Source organism: Epinephelus moara, chromosome 22 (assembly GCF_006386435.1).
Source record: "Epinephelus moara isolate mb chromosome 22, YSFRI_EMoa_1.0, whole genome shotgun sequence".
NCBI lineage: Eukaryota > Metazoa > Chordata > Actinopteri > Perciformes > Serranidae > Epinephelus > Epinephelus moara.
Window position 1 is genome coordinate 14,161,412 of NC_065527.1, and position 21,092 is coordinate 14,182,503.

At 43.3% G+C, this 21,092-nt stretch overlaps 1 protein-coding gene across 1 annotated transcript in view; it reads right to left on the reverse strand.

Moving 5' to 3' along the window:
• Window positions 1-1,627: 1,627 nt before the first annotated feature.
• Window positions 1,628-21,092, reverse strand: part of kcnh8 (potassium voltage-gated channel, subfamily H (eag-related), member 8) — a 66,084-nt gene continuing 46,619 nt past the window's right edge. Inside the window, exons 10-16 of the mRNA XM_050035124.1 lie at window positions 19,445-19,694; window positions 13,745-13,959; window positions 12,520-12,558; window positions 11,037-11,317; window positions 9,829-9,944; window positions 9,473-9,552; window positions 1,628-3,757 (exon numbers count right to left, since the gene is read on the reverse strand). Coding sequence (XP_049891081.1) covers window positions 3,173-3,757; window positions 9,473-9,552; window positions 9,829-9,944; window positions 11,037-11,317; window positions 12,520-12,558; window positions 13,745-13,959; window positions 19,445-19,694 — 1,566 coding nt within the window. The 3' untranslated portion in view covers window positions 1,628-3,172. The remainder of the gene's footprint in view (window positions 3,758-9,472; window positions 9,553-9,828; window positions 9,945-11,036; window positions 11,318-12,519; window positions 12,559-13,744; window positions 13,960-19,444; window positions 19,695-21,092) is intronic.

A 21,092-nucleotide genomic window follows, 5' to 3' on the forward strand; every position in this document is an offset into this window, starting at 1 on the left:
ACCTCAGATGAACCGTAGCAGCAGCTAACAAAAGACACACAGTAAAGCTTGCATAAAACAAATACACACTACTATGATAAACAGTGTGGGCAAACAACAGTCTTGCATGACAGAGATCTGGCATTATCCACTTTGGCTGATTGTGTATTTTGGTGTTCATGTGTTGGTGTATTGAGGTCCAAGAACAATTCAGCAACAGCTGCTGGATGGATTTCCATAAAATTCGGCACACACATTCATATGCGCCTTCATGAAGAACTGAATGACTCCCTAAATGTTTCCACCATATTGCCATCATCAGGTCAGAATGTCAATTTATCTAATACTTTACGACCAAATACTCCCATAAATGTCATTCCCATCATCCTCAGCTGTATGTTGGGTGCTAATTAGCAACATGCTAAACTCACATGCATGGAAAACAATTTCCCTGCTAAACATTTACGTGTTAAAATTAACATTGTGAGCATGTTAGCATGCTGCTGTTAGCATTTAGCTCAAAGGCCAGCCTCACAGAGCTGCTCACATGGCTGCAGACTTTTAAAGGTCCAGTGTGTCGGATTTAGGGGCATCTATCAGCAGAAATTGTATATATTATTCATAACCCTCTTCCACAGAGATGCAATGTTGTTCTACAGTAGCGAACAAACAAAACACAGCCACTGTAGTTCTCCTGCACGATTTGCAAACGGGACAAGTTTCAATCCTGCAACCTCCCTGCTAAATCCTACACACTGGACATTTAACCTTTGATGTTGCATAGTATAATTTATGCTTGGTTAAGTTATAATCCAAGGACACTGTGAAACCACCCATTAATTTACCTGGATGTCAGCAGGATATTGCAGAAATATACGCACACAAAACAATCAGTACATTTGCATGGATATATAAGGAGAACTGGATACAGCGTTGAAAGTGGGACCCCATCCATTCCTATGAAAGTTGCTTAGTGGTGCATGAAGCCAAAAAAGCTCTATTTCCATTGTATGAAAATACCTGGATCTTCTGCACTGTGGCCCACAGAGAAAGCACAATAGAGACTCTCAGCGACAGAACAGCTAACTTCTGGTTTAGTGCTCCGCTAACTTGAATGTGGATAAAACAATTCAATCATGTGGCTCTTCTAGGCTTTCAAAATGTTATTGGACTGGATGCATCAAATCCCAATAGTGAAAGGAGTCATTTTTTGGATGTGTTTTTCACCAGCGCAGGTAAAGGACAGGTGAGCTGTTTGCAGAGCTGTTAGTCTCTGGAGGTTGGCTGCTGTCGGCGAGATGTCACCGCTACCCGCTTGAGGGCAGGCAGCCTGGCATTTGGACCTACTCCTGTGAAGGTCCATCTCCGGCATGACTTAACTGTCGCATGGCGCATTTAAACTGACAATAGAAACATTAGAACACTAGATGCCACTAATTTTTACACACTGGAGGCATCAATCAAAGTATTGTACATCAAATTTTTAAAGAATATGCTGTTTGTTTGTTTTGGAAAAGAGCAAAAGTTGAAATTCCTTGATATGATAATTCCTAATAACCTCTTTCCAGCTTTAATGAATGTTTCTGTGAGCACTGAACAAAAACAAAAGGCCAGCACATAACAGTCATATTTGTCATTTATTAGCATAACAGTTTTTTGTATCTAATAATATCAAAATATTAAGGGAAAAAAGATGTTTGATTACAGTACATTCCATTTGCAGAGAAGCAGAGTCAAACCTACGTGAATTCAAAAGAGAACAGTAGATCTGTTGGGACGAGAGTTCGGACCTTTTTTTTTCCTGGTTTAAGATTGCATCGGCTGGCACTAGCAAACAGCACTGCCATAACTCCATATACAGCAGCATCAAGTACTGCCATCCCACACTCTTGCATTCTTTGAGGTAAAAAAATACATCTTTAGTATTGATACATTCATAGAAATATAAAAGCGTCTTTATTTCCTTATTGTGCTTTTATGCGGGAATATTGCCTGTGCTCTAAGAAAATGGATCTCAGAGTTGGTAAGCCTGGGTGACGATCAGGAAAATGGCCTCCACCATGGATCGTGAGCCAATTAAGTATTGGCAATTTGCTCCAGGCTGCTTCACAACAGGGGCGACTACCTTGTGCCTAAATGACCCAGTTGTTTAAACTGAGCCAACATCCAATAAATATGCATCGGTAAATGCCAGGTTCAGCTATTAAACGATTGAACCGTGTTTCCTTTAAATAGATAGATAAATGGCAAGCTGAATTTCCACAGGGTGACATGCAGCATGTTAATGTGTGTCTACAGGCACTACTCAAAAGGCTCGGAAAGGCATGCAGAGAGCAAGAGAAAGAGAGAGGGAGAGAGAGAGGGAGAGAGAGAGAGAGAGTAGGTGTGTGGAGAGAAACACTGGAAAAGAGAAGCAGAGAGGGAGAAAGAGTCCCTGTGCTCAGTGTGACAGACGACAGCAGGGGCTCTGCTGCCCGAGGCATAACATACCCCCCCACCTCCATAACCAACTTCCTCCACCCTCCATCCCCTCTCCCCTGAGGGCCTGTGGTAAAGAGCACAATACGTCCCATCTCTTTCTTTCCTCACACCACTCTATGCTCCCAGTCCAACCAGCCCCAACAAGCCACGCACTGGTACACGCAATCCAGAGCATCATGCGTAGGTTGAGTGCGCAAAGAAAGAAGGGTTAAAAGGAGAGGAAATAGCACGGATAGGAGGTTGGGGGAAGGATGCTAACAGCCCCCATCCCTCCTGTCTTTGCCTCTAAAGCCCACCTCCACCACTCACAATGCTTTCTCTTCCTCCAACCAGCCCAGCCGACCTGAACCCATCACTAGCCAGGAGCGAAAAAGGAGAGGACAGAAAGAACTCTCTTCTCCTCCATATCCCTCTTGTTCTCCATTATGACACAGTTCCATATGCCATCTTAACTGAACCAAACCTCTACATCCTGTCTAACAACACTACGTTTCTATAAGTTAAAGCTAACACACCTAAACCTTCTGTGCTTGTTTTCATGCAACAAGATTTTTAAACACGTGCCTTTAAAACAAAAGGAATCTGAGTTGCATCCCTGCAAACGTCCTCCAACGATATGGGGGACCCCAGTTGATCAGTTTGATCTCTAGTTCAGGAACATATCCCAAAAAATATCCTGGATCAAGTCCTGCAGAGTTCAGACAAAGGGCTGCTACAAACCCTTGGTCGGGTTGTGGTAGGTGCCCCCAAGTCCAGTTTGCGGAGAACACCCAGAGCTCTGACGAGGGTCCTCACCTCCCCCGTCTTGTGGCTGTGGACTGTGTACCCTTGACCTGATGGAGACGGAAATCCCGTCATTGTAGTGGGGGATCTCTGGTGAGCTGAGGGGTGAGGAAAGCAGGTGAGGCTCTGTGATGACGGGCTGTAGTTGAAGGGAAGGTGAGTTGCGAGTTGGGGTTGTGCTGGGGTTAGAGGGGTAACCCAGCTGGAGGTCCTGGGGTCTATGTGCGAGGGAATCCGTGTGGCATATCGCACCATGTAGCTGAGGGACAGTGAGGGGAGAAGAGGGCAACGACATGGGCGTGTCTGTCCAAATGGAGGCAGTCTGAGAAGAGGATGGTGAAGGGTAAGACTGGGGGGAGGGAGGATGGCCCAGGTATGTGAGGTGTGCTGGGGAGTAGTGTGTGGGGCAGACCACTGTAGGCTGTGGCGTTGATGACATGAGGGTCTCCATGAGTTGGGCCATTCTCTTCATGACTCGTCCAAGGTCGGCCACTTCCCTCCCAAGGTTGCTCACCTGCAGACAGAAACCATTTTTAGTTTTAAAGAGGAAACAAAATGTCTCATGCCTCATTCATGGGTGGGGTGGGGCATAAAAAAATCTAATTTTAGGCACTCAAGTAAATTCAAGATTCTCTTGTGTTTGACCTCTGGTATCCAAACCTACAGTGTGGCCTCTATGCTGATAACACTCAAAGTGGACTCACTGCCATACACAGTAGTTGCCTTTTTTGGTTACGTAATGAAGACAAACTTTCTAGGAAACACTCTCGCTACATCATCATGAATTTGGTATTTTCAGGTCAGTCATTTTGGGTCAAAATATTTCGGTCTCCTGCCTGCCATTTAGGATGTAACATCGTACTGCTATAATTGGTCATTACACCGATGATGGGTCAGAGGGGTGGTGGTGGTGATTAGTTGCTCTCTGCATGTGCACATGTCCACAGAGGGCATGACCATGAAGCCCTGCCAACGAGCCATCTGCTTCTACCAGTCAAAGTACTCATGACCATTCATCAGGCCAATCACGCACATCAGTGCTACTGGATGCACATCAGCCCTCAGCAGGACACACAGCTCCAGGTGGGAGCTGCTCCAGTCGCTGTGTGAATATGTCAAGAGGTGATCAAGTGCATTGTGATCATGACAGACCAAATAAGGCAAGGAGCTCTCAGTTACGTGGACACCAGTGGCGGACTCAGCCTGTCTTGAAGACAGGGGTGGGAAAAAAAATGTAGTAATATTTCCAGCATGTAGGGCAGCCTATATGGCACTGCATCAGGGGTACTGACCTGAAACTCTGTCAAATACACTGCTTTCGACTTCACTATACCACAGACTGTATGGGTGTTAGCTGCTGCAGCAGTGGGCCAATCACACGTCACATTAAATTGAGGAATGCATGCTGTGATTGGCTGCAAGCAAGACCATACAAATAGTCTTTTTTTTCTAGATCTGGGTACAAAAAGGATCAAATGCAGGTATCGTTTGAATAAAGAAGTTTCCTGGTACTAGTAATTCGGTCGATATCTAAAAGGTATGAAGTACGTACACCCCACCATACTGAAGGGACACCGTAGAGGGCGCTGTATCATGTTTTTTCTACAAGTTGGCCATTCAAGAGAGTACATCTGCTGCGTTTTCTTAAAAACATGGGGTTCCCTTTGTCCCCCCTCTGAGTCCAGCAGTGGTAGACAGACATTGTTGGGCATACATACCTGTATATGTGATTTTTATTTTTTTTTAAAGATATTTTTACAGGCATTTCTTTAATGCCGACAGGACAGTGAAGTGTGAAAGGGGGAGAGAGAGAGGAAGAGGAAGAGACATGCGGCAAAGGGCCACAGGCTGGAGTCGAACCCGGGCCGCTGCGGCAACAGCCTTGTATATGGGGCGCCTGCTCTGCCACTAAGCCACCGACGCCCCTATATGTGAATTTTTATATGACTACAAATTAATTGTCTTATAGTTAATGGCCCAGCATGCATTCACTTTTGATATCCTTCAGCATCAAGCTTGTTTTGACTTTGATCTACCACACTGAGTACCTGACAATAGTTTCAACGGAGCAAAAAAAATCTCTCTCCCTTTTTTCATAATTCTCCCATCTCTCCCATCTCTCTCCCTCTCTGGAGTGTCTGATAAAAGCCTGGGTCTAAACTCTGACTCTGATAAAAATAGAAAAGCTGAGAGCGACAGGACAGTCCAATCTGACACGCTGTCAACATGATTCCAGTACTCCCACCTCAGAGACGACCGTCGGTGGAGATAGTCAGACAAAACAGCAGCCGTGGACGACCGGAGTTCACTGCAGCTACAGGTACATGTTGAGCCCAGAAAATAAGTAGAAGCATCATTAGATCATATGCTTATGCTATTTAACCATGAGAGTTACATTATATGTGTCCGGCTCTGAATAAATGTTTCCGAGTTGTACTACAGCAGGTAAATATAGTAATCCACTATCAACCTGGGTGTCAGGTATAGTGCAGAGCAGCATTTTCTTTGATAATGGCAGGTTTTGATGACAGCAGCTCTGGAAATTTAGACGGATCTGAGGCTGCTGATGATGAGGAGTTTGTTTTTGTGCCTTTGGTGAATCATATCATTTGCTCGTGAATTCTTGAATTCGTGACATAACCTTTGTTTTTCTCCCATGCCTCCCATGCCATTGAGATATAAATGGTCATTTTGTGGCTCGAGCCCACGTTTTGAATCACATTTCAGATGTGTGAATATATAATATATTGTGCTCGCTTTCGGATGGGTGTTATGACATGTTTTACACTTATATATGTTTATGCATGACTTAGGTGACTTCAGACTTGACTCCAGACTCTCTGACCTGTTGACACCTTTGTGTGTGTCTGGATGTATTGCTTTTCCTCTTTTTTCATTTAAGGTAATCAACACATCAGATCTGTGTCATGTAATCACTGCAGCTGTTTGTCATGTGACCATAATTGCATCATGTGATCAGCTATATTTAAGATGGCCTCTCACAGTATCTGTTTGTCTGACGAAAAGCACACAGCTCGAAACGTACGTCACGGTGCAATAAATTATATTTTTTTCTGCAAAGAGTCATTCACCCTTTTTCATCTACGACTATCGACTCAGCACCTGCCCTCCCACGGTGAGATGTGCGTTCCTTTGGTTTGATTTTTTTGACATTTTGTGGCTGAAGCATTCTTTTAGCCTGATGAGGGAACCTCATGTAGTTACCTTAACTGCCTCAACCTTGCTGCTACAATTACCGGGTAGTTTTCCTGGCCAAATTTCCAATTTAGGAAGCCAGAAGATCTCACAATTGGCCTTCAGCTGTTGTAGTCATGGCTAGTAAAGAAAAAGAGGTGCAATGACTTCTAAAAGCTGATAGTTGCTTTGAAAGTCTTTGAATTCTCCACAAATAGTGACCAACCTACAGAGAATTTTCACCCAACACTTCAGTTCCCTTCTGCTCCACAGTGCTTTAACATTTTTATCAAATGAAGCTCAGAGTAAGTTCAACCAGGAACACTTTCTTTGTGCTCATCCATTCACAATTCTCTCCATCCCACTCCCACTGCTTCCTCTAATCAGCTGATTATGGGTGTTCACTCTTCTAGCTATCCAATCAAACTTTGCCATGATCTCTATCAGCCGATAAGGATGCCACTGCAAAGTTTTAAATCTGCTCTCTCCTCTGCTTCTGTCAGCCGTCATTTTACCTCGTTCACCTCCAGCCATCGTATCCAGAGTCCAGGACGAGCTCAATAAAGGCTTATTCCTCTACTCATCTAGATCATCGGCACTTCTTCATCTTCCTCTCATCTCATCCTTACCACCTCTACCACCACCAGGGTTTAGCCCCAGGGCTGTTCTCTATTCGACTATGGATTCATCATCCTCCTTAAATCATACCATCTCAATGGGGTCTAATCGCCAAAGACTTTCTATATTTTTCATTCTTATGTGCACATGTTAATAAATATTCTTCTTACTATAAAAAACGAGTCTCTCCTGAATGAACTTCTATGAAAATTTTATGGCACTTTACTGTTTTGGTTTACTCTCACTGCTCTCATCAACCTTCCAGATAACCAGCAGGCTGTTTGTGCAAGAAAACTACAGTGTACATCTGATCAGCACTAGAGACCAGATGAAAAAAGTTAACAACTAGCTGGTTCCTAATTGCTAGTGGAGCATTTAGCAGGTCAAGGAGCCAAAACTTTTTTTTTGTACAGGGGAAACCAAAGCAAAAAACATTAGTCAGGTGTCCAGAAACACGCTTTTAAATAACTGCTAATGTTGCTCAGTGTCTGTTAAATGTGTGAACATATATTACATACGTGCTGAGCTGTTCCATTGCACCCAAGTGGCCAAAAAAATCAATTATTGCTGCTTTCAAGGCTATGCACTGTTTAAAAAGTCTGTTATATACCTGCTTTGTGCTTACAGTATTGATTTATACTGTTTGCTTACCAAAGTAGGTCACCACTGCTGTGCATATACGTGTGTGTACCTATGTCTCATTCTCAAGTGTATTTGTGGTGCACTGCATGTGAATGTTTCTGGCCTCTTCTCATAATCACAAGTGCAATTACTCAGACTGTTCAGGCAAAGCTCTCATTCTTCCAGCTCTCCTGTGTAGCTGCGCATTATGATTTCCATGACGCGGAACAGAGGTCACCATGTTTGGCCTCTATTTAACTACACTAATGCCTCATTCATCTCTCACTAGAATAAACCCTTCAGTGGAATAGTTGTAGCTGAGGGTTAAAGGGTAAAGATGAGAGGTCAAGGAGCATGGTTTGTGTCTGTGTTCACACAATTTGTAGTTCATTAAAATGCTGCAACTTTTGTGTGGTTCAGGTCAGGAACAGCAAAGACATTAACCTTGTCAGTGGGTTGTTTGGACGGCTGTATCTCATGTTTGAAATTGCAATTTGTGCTTTTTTTATTCACAGGTACAGATGCAGGTATCAAAAGGCACTTGCTACACGATTTTCTCTGAAAGAATTGGTACAGTTGTAGTTGTTTCAGAAGAAAAATAACACTGTCAACCAACAAATTAGGGCCCCTGCAAGCGTACATTTTTGTTTGCATGTTATTAAGCATTGTCGAGTGGCTTCTACCTGCAGTTGAGAAGTGGAAGATTATCTGATTTTTATTACTGGTGCATGAAAAATGAGCTGGCCTTCTATTTTTTGCAAATACTATACGTTATGAAACTATCCAGCATGTGCCAAAAAACAGACAATGCCCTCATTTGTCATTTATATGTAAGTGTTTTTGGAGAAAGCAGATAACAGCCATCACCCCTCTTCATCTCCTATGGTGACTGGAGTGGATGGATCCAAGTGAGGATTAACGACCTACAAGACCATGCTGAGAGACTTCCTGTCAAACACCGGTAACCCGCAGAGACACAGAAGGGACAACAGAGCCGACGCATATAACTGTGAAGATGCTGCGCCTTTGTCTTTCACACTTTCTGTTTTCATCCAGTTAGGATTTGCTTTTTGTTTCTTCTCATAAAGCTATCTGCCTTCTCCCCTTTTCGTCTCCATTTCCCCCCCTTCATGTCTTTTTTTTCTTCTCTCTGCCTCTATCTGCTCATCCCAGGATACAGACTGAGGCTTAGCGGGAGGAAGCAAGCGCTCATCCTCACCTGCCAAGAGTCTAATGTCAATTTAGCCACCCGCCAATCAAAACCGTAGGATGCAGCATGAGAGGCTGCATGTCTGTGTGTGTCTGTGTGTGTGTGTGTGTGTGTGTGTGTGTGAATGGATTATTTCAAGCTGGACAATAAACTGCTACAGTCTATAAAACATCCAAATATGATACTATACAATGAGACAGAAAAGGCACAGTAAAAATTTCCTGAGCTTCAGCACACTACAGTGGCAAATTAAATGTAAAGCTTATGAAAACATATAAAAGGAGGATTTCGATGGTTGATAAATGATACCATATTCTGTAAGGCCTCATTATAACACCACATCCTGCAGAGCAGTCATTTCTACAATGTCACACTCGTTATTTTAAACCTTTTTTTTGCTTCATTACTTTTCTCAATCCTTTCACCTGTCTCATGCCTAACATGCTGATATAACCATATGGCCAGATCTTACCTGAACCTACTTGTATGTCTCTCTCTCCTGCACACACACACACACGCACACGCACACGCACACACACACACACACACACACACACACACACACACACACACACACAGTCCTACCTGCTGGTCGAGGTGTCGCAGTTGTCCTCTGGTCTCCTCTGCTTTAGCTGCTAACTCTGCAGTGCTGATCTGCAGTATGTCTGTGACACAAATTAGCAAGTTACAAATTACCTCAAGTGCCGAATACCAATTACAAATTAACACCCAGCAGTTATTGCATCGAGGCAGCTGATAAATACTATAGGCACTGACAGGAAGTGCAAACTCACATTCATCATGCTCAGTATGTAATAGTTCTGCAGGGATTTGGATGTGGACATTTTTCACTCCCCAGAAATGTGGGTATTGAAGGGGTTGTAAATGGTATTGGGTCATATTTGAGAGGTAAATTGCGGAGTAGTGTAGGATGGGAGGACCTGTGGCAGACGCTGAGGCACTGGTTGGTTCATTGACAGGACAACCTTGGCTGGTAGAGAAGGGGAACGCCAGGGAACCCTCTGTCCCCTCACTGTCTTCAGTACCGTCCACTATCCTGCAGAGAGACAATATGTGTCCTTAGAATATTAAAGATTGTTACTGATGATGTAATAATTGCTGGATTAATTAGAAACATTGCTAATCAATAATAATAAGGTTATTGTAACACTATCATGTTGCTTAAACCTTGCGCTTTCATGGTCTTAATGGTATAGTTTTTTTCCGAGTTAGATGAAAAGATCGATACAACTCTCACATGTATGGTGAATATAAAGATACAGCCAGCAGCTGTTTAGCTTAGCTTAGCACAAAGACTGAAACAGAGGGAAACGGTTAGCCTGGCTCCATCAACCACCCCCCCCCCAGAAATCTCCCTCCTAAGAGCTCTAAAGCTCACAAATTAACACGTAATATAAGGCGGCATCCTCCTGGACTCAATACAATCAAGACAATGTAAAAGTGCAAAAACCGCAGTTCCTCTAATGGCCACTTGAGGCTGGCTCCAGAAGCGAGTCATCCACCATGTTAAAATGTCCAACTTTACAACAGAAATAAACATGTTTACAGCCTGGTATAAAAAACAGTTTTGGTCTCTATAGCTAATTTGAACATTCATGACAACCGTACAGGGATGAATTTTCATATAACTCACCTCTTTCCATTTTATTAAGGCTTAAAGTTGCGCAAAATTAAGGCCACTCTGATTGACAGGCTGCCAGCCATAGCCACAGTCTGTGAGTCAGATCCACCCCTTGCTCCCCCACAACATCACCCTCTCACCCTCATATGGTCACCTCTGGCTCCAAAAAACCAAGATTGCAAGGTTCAAACTTGCCAAACTTCAAAACCAGACTCCACAAACCTATGGGTTTCATCACAGTAGCTACGTCCATTACTTTTAGACAGTCTATGGTTATATCTCACAACACAGAAGTGTAAAAGGGACTACTTGTGAGTAAGTTAACAATTAAAGGTCATACAAATATCATTTATCTCCTTTTACTGTAACTTTTTATTTTGTCAAAAACGCCCAGCTCTAGTTTGAGCCACATGTACTGTGCTAAAGAACGACAAAAATAGACCTAACACAGAGTCAAAGAGACACAGGCCTACACAGGCAGACAGGCAGATCGATGATCAAGCTCACCTGGGGCTGAGGTTGGACGAGTCTAAAGTGGTGAGAGTAATTTCCTGGATCTTCCTCCGGGACCTTCTGGAGATCTGTCCTGCTGTCTTCTGGCTGGATCGGCTCTGCAGAGACTTCCCACCCGTGTCCCCGAGGTTCACCGCCCGGTTCCGCTCTGATGACAGAGACACAGACATGGCCTCGTCTTCCTCCTCCTCCTCCTCATCTTCCTCATGTTCTTCCTGAGTCTCTATGATGGGTGGATAGCCCTGAACCACTCGTCCGTTCCTTCTAACCCCAGACTGGAAATAAGATGAAGTATAAATACATGAAAAGAGACAAATATCAATCGGCTGTGATTACAGGACATTTTAAAATATTACTCTTAAGTGTGGATACTAGGAGGCCTTTAAGAGATTACGTAACTACAGAAAAAACTGAGACATGAAATCAAAATCTATTCATGCAGATTTGAGTCCTCCGAAGCAGCAGCCTTTAAGATGTTAAATGCCTCTTAAAAAACAGCAATTCCCCGTATTCTGTGTCACAGCAAATGTTGCCATCCTCATCTTTTCTGCTTCCTCTGAAGATGCTGAATACACTGAGCTGTATTTGCTAATACTGTGACCTTGAAATACACAGAGGTATTTTCAATACATAGATGTGCTCTTATGACTCCTGAGTGCAAGGAGCAGGCCACTCAGCTGGATTTATGAGTGACGAGGTTGTCCAAAAATCCCCAGATCAACATTTTAGACTGAAATTGGGACCTGCAGAGTAATGATGAAGGCAACACTGGTGAACTCTGACATCAGTCTTGTCTTTGCCGAGGGTCTGCAGTTGTGCAAAATCGCAAGGGTGCTGCTCAACCGTAAGATAAGGATGCAGTAACTGCAATAAGGTCGACGGCGACCTATTGATCAGCGGCCTATGACCCAACTCTATCGGAGGAGGAAAACATCAGCGTGAGGTTAATGGCTCCAACAGCTGAATTGATTTTCTTTTGTAAAATATCTGACTACAGATTATTATATTTGTGTTATTTTTGCAGATTCTCAACATTGAAAGAGCAGCCTGACAGCACGTAGACCATTTCATCATCATCCTCTATTCTGGGGCAGGATGATTTAAAGACTGACAACCTATTCTGTGCAGAATTGATCTGTCTCCTCTCTATCAAAAAAAAAGTCTCTACATTAGAATCATTAATTCTAAAAGAGTGATTGAGTCCATTATCAGCCATGGAGGTCTACTGCCGAGTTGCCCTTCAGACTTTTCATAGTGGATAGAAAAATTGATTTTCAGTTGCACGTTAATTTGACTTTCATCATTTTCTATTGCAGGCTGATTAAAGCATTGCAGGCTGGTATCAACAAATAGGCTGAAGTGTTCAACATTGGAAAAGTCTTGAGTTAATGTCACTTGAATACAAGCGGGGCATGTTGCCTTTTAGATTGTAAATCATCAATCAGTGTTTGAGTGTGTTAGAGGGCTCGTCTGTTACCTGAGAATCTAGAGCTGTTGTGGAGAGTCGGGCCTTAACCTGGAGGAGAGCCAGAGAGGAAATATACTGTAAATGAACTGCAGGGAAGAGCAATCAAGATGTGGCCTTTCTCCCCTCAGTTTTAAATTACGGAGGAGCTATTTCACAACAATCAGCAGTAAATTATTTTTGCAAAGCTGGCACAAGAAGACTGCATGGCTTGCGGTGATCCGATGATGGAAAATAATTCACCTCAACAGACTGATGCTATGGTGTTGTGCTCATATATAGCACAGTAATATCCAGGCAATCTTAACCTCTCAGCCACAAAACGCACCCTCCATCCTCAGCTACTGCCTTCCTTCCTCCGCTCTTCATTTTTACTCAATGCTGAGATGCGGGGCTGCCCCTCTGCACATTAGCTCCACCTAAAAGCCCTGCGGCAGGTAGTGTGTGTGTGTGTGTGTGTGTGTGTGTGTGTGTGCAAGTGGGCCAGTGGTGTTTGCACTGGAGAGACAGAAACACCTGACTGTAATTACAGCAGCAGAGCTCCTCCAAGTGCCCTGGCTATTTTTGCCCTCTCCCTCTCTCTCTCTCTCTCTCTCTCTCTCTCTCTCTCTCTCTGTCTCACACACACACACACTGTCTCACACACTTTTCTTATTTCAAGGCTTTTTCCCTCCTACTTCCTTCAGCCGCCCTCAAAATCCATTTCTCACCCTCCAAACTCCAGCCCTACATGCCTTTGTCTTTCGTCTCGCTCAACCCATAAGTCATTCTCGCGCATTATTACAGTACCATCATTCATTATACAGAGAAACTGGCAAGTGTGTTAGTGCTTGTCATGCTCTGCTGTGTTTGGGGCTCGTTAATTTCTGTTGTTTTTTTTTCAATATAAAAACAAAACCAATCAGGAGCTATTGGGGTTTATGTAGAAGGGTAAGAAAGTCCTATAAAAAGTTAAGCACGCAAACATTTCTGATGAAAAAATGGCACTTGAATTGCTTTTTTAAATTTCTACAAGAGACTCTGGTGCATAATTAGCATCACATTTATATTTTCTGCACACTTTTCTCTTCTGTCAACATCACAAGCCGACTTCTTTAACGTAAACTACAGAGATAATTGTCGCAGCATGAAACATAATAACTTTTGGCTGCATAGGGACATGATATCAGGATGAAATTAAACTGATCTGCTCCTTTTAAAGAATCTGTGTATTGTTGGGATGAAAATCTGGACTTACATGCGTCTCATGTCCCTCCCTCAAGTTGTACGTGAGATCCTGCTGGATGTCCTGGACGAAGTGGTGCGAGTACTCGGGGTAGAGGTCCAACACTTCGTACAGCCCCCTCAGGTTAACACACTGCAGGTCACAGTAGGTCAGGGCCTTCACGTCGGCGTTGGTTTTGATCACTCGGTCATCTAAGGACAGGTTCGCCCCGATCAGGTCGCCTTTACCTGCTCAGAGAAAGACACGGACAAGGTCGTCAGAATACGGGTGGCAGCATGATGTTTGTTCTCTGGTAAAAGCCGCTGAGGATGTGGATTCTAATGCAAATTCTGCAACATGTTTCAGATCTTCCATTTATCTAAGAGCTTCTCAGGGAGTGCACAGGTTGGAGTGTGTGAGGGGGGTTTTGATCAGCATGAATCTGAGGCATTTGGAGCACCACCTGTCCACCTGCTCTCATGTCGGCAGCACACATTAGCTGTGTAATAACTGATATATTATCGTCAAAGATGTCAATAATAAAAGTATATCAAATATTATCTTAATTATGACTTGTCGTACAATACTTTTTGATTATTTATTTTTCCTGTTTTTATTGCTGCTAATCACTGAAAATTACCAAAGGTAATTTCATCGTATGCCCTCAGCGACAATTAGGTGTCTTATGTCGTAAGATTAGCAAGTCCTTCAGTATGATAAATGGCTTTAATACAGAGTTCTTACTTTGCAGTTGTGAATGTTAATATATTCTTAAAAATTGAATGTTGGTTCAGTTAGGCGGTCGAATTATGCACGGATGAAATAAGAAGCTACAAAGACAAAGTAAGCGTCATGCTAGAGAAGCATAAACACCACACTGGCGATTGTAATTGCTCACTGAAAAGCACGACATAATAATAAATGATTTATTTAGCAAAAACATACGGTGATCAATATTAATGTAGTTATCCTAAAACTTTATTCTCTGACCATCTTCACTTAAACTTTGTTTTGCATTGCTGCCATAATCTTGAGTCGATTTAGGAGCAGGTAACTGAGGTAAACAAAAATGGCATCACAACAGTTGTTCCACCATCATTTAGGCATCCATCCATCCACCATCATTGTAATTTAGTCTTCTGCAAACCGAGGCGGTCGACAACTGTCACTTCTTCTTCATCTACTTCTTGCAGCTCTTTTCACCAAAAGTAACAATAAAGGAGAGCTGGGACTAAACACAGCTGACGACAAGCTTCTCTATTCATTCTTACATTAACATTAGAGCTGAAATGGACAATGTTTTTGCTTTAACTTATTATTGTGAGGTAAATGTTGATTGCACATTGTAATGGCTATAGAATAATGACACCAACTGTGTTTAGATTGGTTCCCTTTGAGCCTCAGTTTTACTGTACGCCACCAGATACAACCTCCCGGGAAAATTAAGGCTCAATTTATGGCACAAAGAAAGCGCTTCAACCATTGCACAACCCAAACAGGATGAGGATAGTGCATTTGTTTTTCTGAAGAGCTATCAGTAGCTATCTCAGGTAACCAAAGAGTACTGATTTAACTTCTTTGCAGTTAGTATCCCCAGAATATAATGGAACTAGATTGCACTCTGCTTGTGGTGCTCAAGATAATCCACAGACCTTGTTGTGAGCAGTTTCATGTAGGAACTATTTTCTTTCTACCGGACATGCGTGCATCTTCTCATGGATGAGAGGTTCATGCTCGTGACAGTGCAAGATATAAACATCAATGGTGTCCTCCCAGGCTGAGCTGTAACATCAACTCGCTCAGTGGTGCTAGGTGAGCTATAGCAGTAGATGTGAGCTTGCTTCTGCAGGATGATACGTTTGGCAGGTGTAGTTCTGTAGAACGAAAACAGCTCCTACATGAAACTGCTCACACCAAGGTCCCTTTGAAACCTGGAGCAGCATCACTGACAATGGGCGGCATGGTGGTGCAGTGGTTAGCACTGTCGCCTCACAGCAAGAGGGTCCCTGTTTCGAGCCCCAGGGTGGGGGAGCCCTTCTGTGCAGAGTTTGCATGTTCTCCCTGTGTCAGCGTGGGTTTTCTCTGGGTACTCCAGCTTCCTCCCACAGTCCAAAGACATGCAGGTTAATTGGTGACTCTAAATTAAGCTCAAGTAACGAGAGGTTTTGTTTTGTAGATTTACACTGTATCACCTTTAAAACAAAATAAGGACATGACTGAGTGGACTGTGAATGAACAGTGTGTCACCGTTTACAGTCTATGCTGATTATTTATATTACATAATCACTGCTTTTCGTACATTTAAGTGTTTGAATGAGGCGGCGCTGACAGCTGTTTCCTGTTCTCCATACAAATACAGGACGGAGCTGTACGGAGAACCCTGTTAGTGTTAATGCCCCTTAAGCAGTGATAAAATATTCATTACGGTCATTGTGAACTGTGAACGCTGCTAAATTACACTGAGGCTGATGAAGCGGCAGTCGTGACTGTTCTTCTTCTCCCCCTCCCTCCCTCCCTCTCTCTCTCTTCCTCTCTTTCTCTACTACTGTGTCTCAGTCCGCTCCTTCTCACCTCAGTCATTACTTCTCTCCCTCTCCCTATCTCTGTCTCTAGATCCCTCGCTCCTCCCGCTATATCAAAACCCTTTGTCATTATCTTCTCTGTCCTCATAACTGCCTTCTCTTTCTTTATTCATTCTCTCACTCTGTTGTCTTTCCCTTTTCCTTTCTCCTCACCTCTCATTCCATTTTCTTACCTTCCTTCTTTTATCCTTGTTTGTTTAGTTCCCCACTTCCTTCTTTCCTTCCCTGCTTTTTTTGTCCTCTCCTACTGTCCTACTCCCTGTTTCTATTCTTTCATTCCCTCTCTTTCCTCCATCTCCCTTCTTTCCTTTTCTTTTCCTTGCTCCATTCTTTCCTGTTTCCTGTTTCTTCTCCATCTTCCCTTTTCTATTCCTACTTGTGTCTCTACTTTGTATATTCCATCCTTTTTTCCCTGCTCTCTTCTTTTCTTCCTTACTTGGTGCTCACTTCTTCCTTTTCTCGTTTTCCTTCTTTTTTACCTTTCTTCCTTCCTGGTTTATGTCTTTCCTCGCCTCCTCCACATTTCCCCTTTCCCTCCGATTCGTACAATCTTCTCATCTTTCCTTCCTTTCTTCCATCCTTCCTTCCTTCATCCCTGTTTCCGTTCATTCATTGCCGTCTCCAAGTTTTGCTTTCTGTCTTCCTTCCTTTCTTTCCTTCCTTCCCCTCCACATCTTCTATCTCCTCAGCTCAACTTCTCCTTTTTTTTTATGATCTCACAGTTTGCTCTACTCAATATTCCTCCTTCCCTCTTTTTTTCTCGTATCCCTTCCTCTTATCCCGCAGCCCTGCTCCACTCTCTTCCTTTTTTCGCCTCTGCTTTCCTTCACTTCTGTTCACACTCTATCTCTACCTCCTCTCTGCCTTCCCTCAGTCCAGCTGTTTTATTTCTGATGGATATTCTACTACACACATTCTCCCTCTTTTCTCTCTCTCCATCAACCACACTTTGTCCTCATTGTCTCACTCTTGCTGTTTCATGTCTGTCAGCGTGGCGTCTCTCGCTCTCACCCACTCTCTATTAGGAGGCTCTGAGCTGTGGCTACAGACTTGTGGTGTGACAAGGAAGAGGGTGATAGTGAGACACACAAACGGAGAAGGAGAAACAGAGCTTTTTTTTCTCCTTCAGTCAGACATTCACTGTCAGCCTGACCTTCTGCACAGTCAGCAGGCAAGCACACAGACAATGCTCTCCGCCTGTCAAGCCTACACACACACACATGCGCCCACCCACACACACACACACACACACACACGCAAACACACATCACTCTGTACACCAGTAAACAATTCCACCTACACGCACACAGGCCCAACCATATGCAAACTTTTTTTTCTCCAACAGGAGGGTTTGCATCATGGTGCTGAGATGCACAACACACACACACACACACACACACACACGGTAACAGATTGAGATAAAGATTGTAAGTATTGCACCAACATGAGACAGAGTGATGAATGGAGGTCCAGATTCAGCTCTGTTTCGCTTTCTCTTACTGACACACACACACACACACACACACACACACACCACCTACTCCAGACATGCACACAGGCTCAAACATACACAAACGTTTTTGCTCAACGGGAGTGTTTACATACTGGTGCTCAGATAAACAACCACACACACAAACACACGCGGCTGTGAGGCGGCTGCGCCTCAGGAGGTAAAGCAGGTCGCCCACTACACAGAAGATCGGTAGTTCGATCACCGGCTCCTCCAGTCTGCATGTCGAGGTATCCTTGGGCAAGATATTGAACCCCCCAAATTGTGTGAATGCTTAACTCAGTTACATCGAGTAGCAGGTGGCACCTTGTACAGCAGCTTCGGCCACCAGTGTATGTGTGTATGAATGTGACATGAAAAGCAAGTGCGAGTCCATTTACAGTCTGACTGAGGGTTGTTTACATCTTGTTTCAGATGCATTCTGCACCAAGAGACGTGTATGACCCCTATGGTGCTTTTCACTACAGCCCAACACTGTCACACAGTTTGGGGGAATTAGTTTTGAATGGGAAATTCTCCACTACTCAGAGGCAGCTGCAAGTTTGTGTGGATATATTAAAGGAAGGTTGTGATGGTGACAATGGCGAGAAAAGCCAACCAGTTTTTTTCAAGTAGCTTTTTTATAAATTTGAGAACACTCATAACTTGCAAGATACCAGGAAGTAAATATGTTTATGTGTTAGCAGTCTTTTAATTTATGCATCTTTTTTCTATAATTTCTTCTATTTTTCCTATTAAAACTTTACATAATCACTCCTACTGCATTAATATCACTTTCTATAAAAATGGCTATTATTTTAGTTTTATGAGTAAAGGCGCCCAAAAATCTTTTCTTAGTTAGAGCTGAATTGCAGCTTTAGCAAATCTTTTAGAACTTCGTCCCTCCAGTAATGAGAAGCCGAATTCTATTTTAGCATCACAGCAATCTGGAATTGCTGATTTCAGGTTTATCGCGCCACTGAAATACACCTTTTAAGTTTTCTCTTTATTCTGTTTCTGTTGCAGAACACACAGAAGTCAGTGCTGGCAGCTGATATTGTAATTAGCTGCTGCCTTAGCAAATCAAACATTTGTTTAACACTGTGAATTAAAGTGCATACAAATTTGGCTTTGAGTGCCGTATGAGGACTGATTTTAATTATACCTACCATGTACTGGACCAGATGACACTAAACTGGCCTAGACTAGATGGTGCTGAAATCACCTGATCCTGGAGAATTAGACTGATCAAATGGGGTTGGACTGAACTGGACAACACAGATTCAACTGACTAGGGCTGACTCTAACTCCCCCATTTTGCGTGCACAGCTATCGAGAAGTCTAAGAGAACACTCTACCGCTGGTATGTAATGTTGGAAAGGCATCTAACTAAGGTTGATTTTATGGGGGTTTAATAACAATAGGCTCTGCGAGTGAGCTGTGGCCTTTAGGAAACTGTGATGCTCCTATTTCTAAACAATGGGCTCATTTAAAGACTCAGCTTTATCACAATGAGCCGCACTGAGCTTCATTATGAAGCTTGCTGCTAGGAGTTTCTTTGTAAAGCTATAATGATGGCACAGAGGGATTCTTGTTCCTTCTTCCATACACCACCTCTCTCTCTCCCCCTCTATCCCCAAATGCCTTTATCCTTTATCGTACCCAGGATGGCCAGCACCATGCCGTCTTTCAGCACCTCCATGGACCCGGAGCAGACAAAAAAGATGGCCTGGAGAGCGTCGCCCTGTCGGAGGAGATACTCCCCGGGAGCACAGAAGGTGGTCTTGATGTGCAGCGACAGGGAGCGAAGGCAGCCACGGCTGGCAGAGGCAAACAGCGACAGCTCCAGGATCTCCTTGTTAAGGTGCATGGTGATGTCGGATCGCAGCTCATCCGGGAAGTCCTTCAGCAGCTGTAAAGATGATGTGACGGAAAAAGAGAGAGAGAGAGAGAGAAACAGGAAGCAGGCAAGAGTGAGGAAAGCACGACAGCTGTGAAAGCACAGCTATGCTGGAACTCTGCGATTACATTTCCAGCTTTGGTTGCCTTTGATTTCATTCCGAAGCTATTGTAGCACAGCAAACATTAGTGTCAAGTCAAGTTTGCTTACATGGCCTAAAATCAATTGTTTGCCTCAGAGCGTTTTACAATCTACAGAATACACAACACCCCATTCTAAGACCCTTGATTCAGAAAAGGAAAACCTCCTCCAAAAACAGTCATAAACCTCCCTCCTCCAGGACATTATACATATGTATAATACATATAATTATAGATCATTTAATTTCCAGTCAGCCAATAAACAAAACAACATTGTTGGCTTTCCATGTGTGTTAGAGCCTCGAACATTGGTATCAACTCAATGCTGGACCTTCAGAATAGACAGGTCTCTGTTAAAACAATATAACTCACTAGTATTGCTCATAAAACAGCATATACAGTTGCTACACACGTAAACATTCAAATACAAACTAAAAAAAGATCACAGTAAATCACAGTTAAAAAAAAAAGTCCAAACATTGCATATCATCTATCCGTCCGTCTCCTTGTCGGGACTTAGATCTGGAGCTCACCGTCACATAGAGTCGATCAATGAGTCATCTGAGCCGGGCTGACTTTAATCAACAGGCCCATCTATAATTCATCTGTCTGGGATTCATCATCATCACTCCATATAAGCGCTGGTCTGGACTCTGACAGCTGTCTCGCAGGCACTCACAGCCTGGAGGGACGAGTTTCTATTAGACTACTAACTGCTTGCCTCCTTCTCCCCTGGGCTTCTCGTGAAAAGGTGTTGTTCACCTTTCTTTTTCTGTCTTTTCTTTAAGTTGTCCTCATGCCATAATGTTGTTAATGTTGGTTTAGACTAAGTGTGTTTGTGTGTATTGACATGGTCCTGCAATAACGTCACTTATAGACTGCTATTGCCAGTAGACCAGAGACAGAAGAGTACGCTGGTGTGTCATGTTTGATGTCACAGATGGGCTGGAAAACAGGTTAGGAAACAGTAGAAAGCAGCATGGAGGCCAATCCGAGTGTTACAGCGGTTATTTCTTTTTTGTATCTCTTACTTATTAAGTTGCTCTCAATTTTGATTCAGTTGTGAATGATGTTCGAACGCTGCTTGGACAGTATTTTGTGGCGGCCTGTCACTGCATTGCACCAGCAAAGTGGCAAAAATTAGCACGTCCATCAAGGTGTTGTACCTCCATCACTGCCAATCCAAGCCGACTGGAGTGAGTGGGTTTTTGTCCAGTTGGAAAGGGGCTCTAAATTCTCCACATCTCGAATTTCTGTACATTCCTTTTAT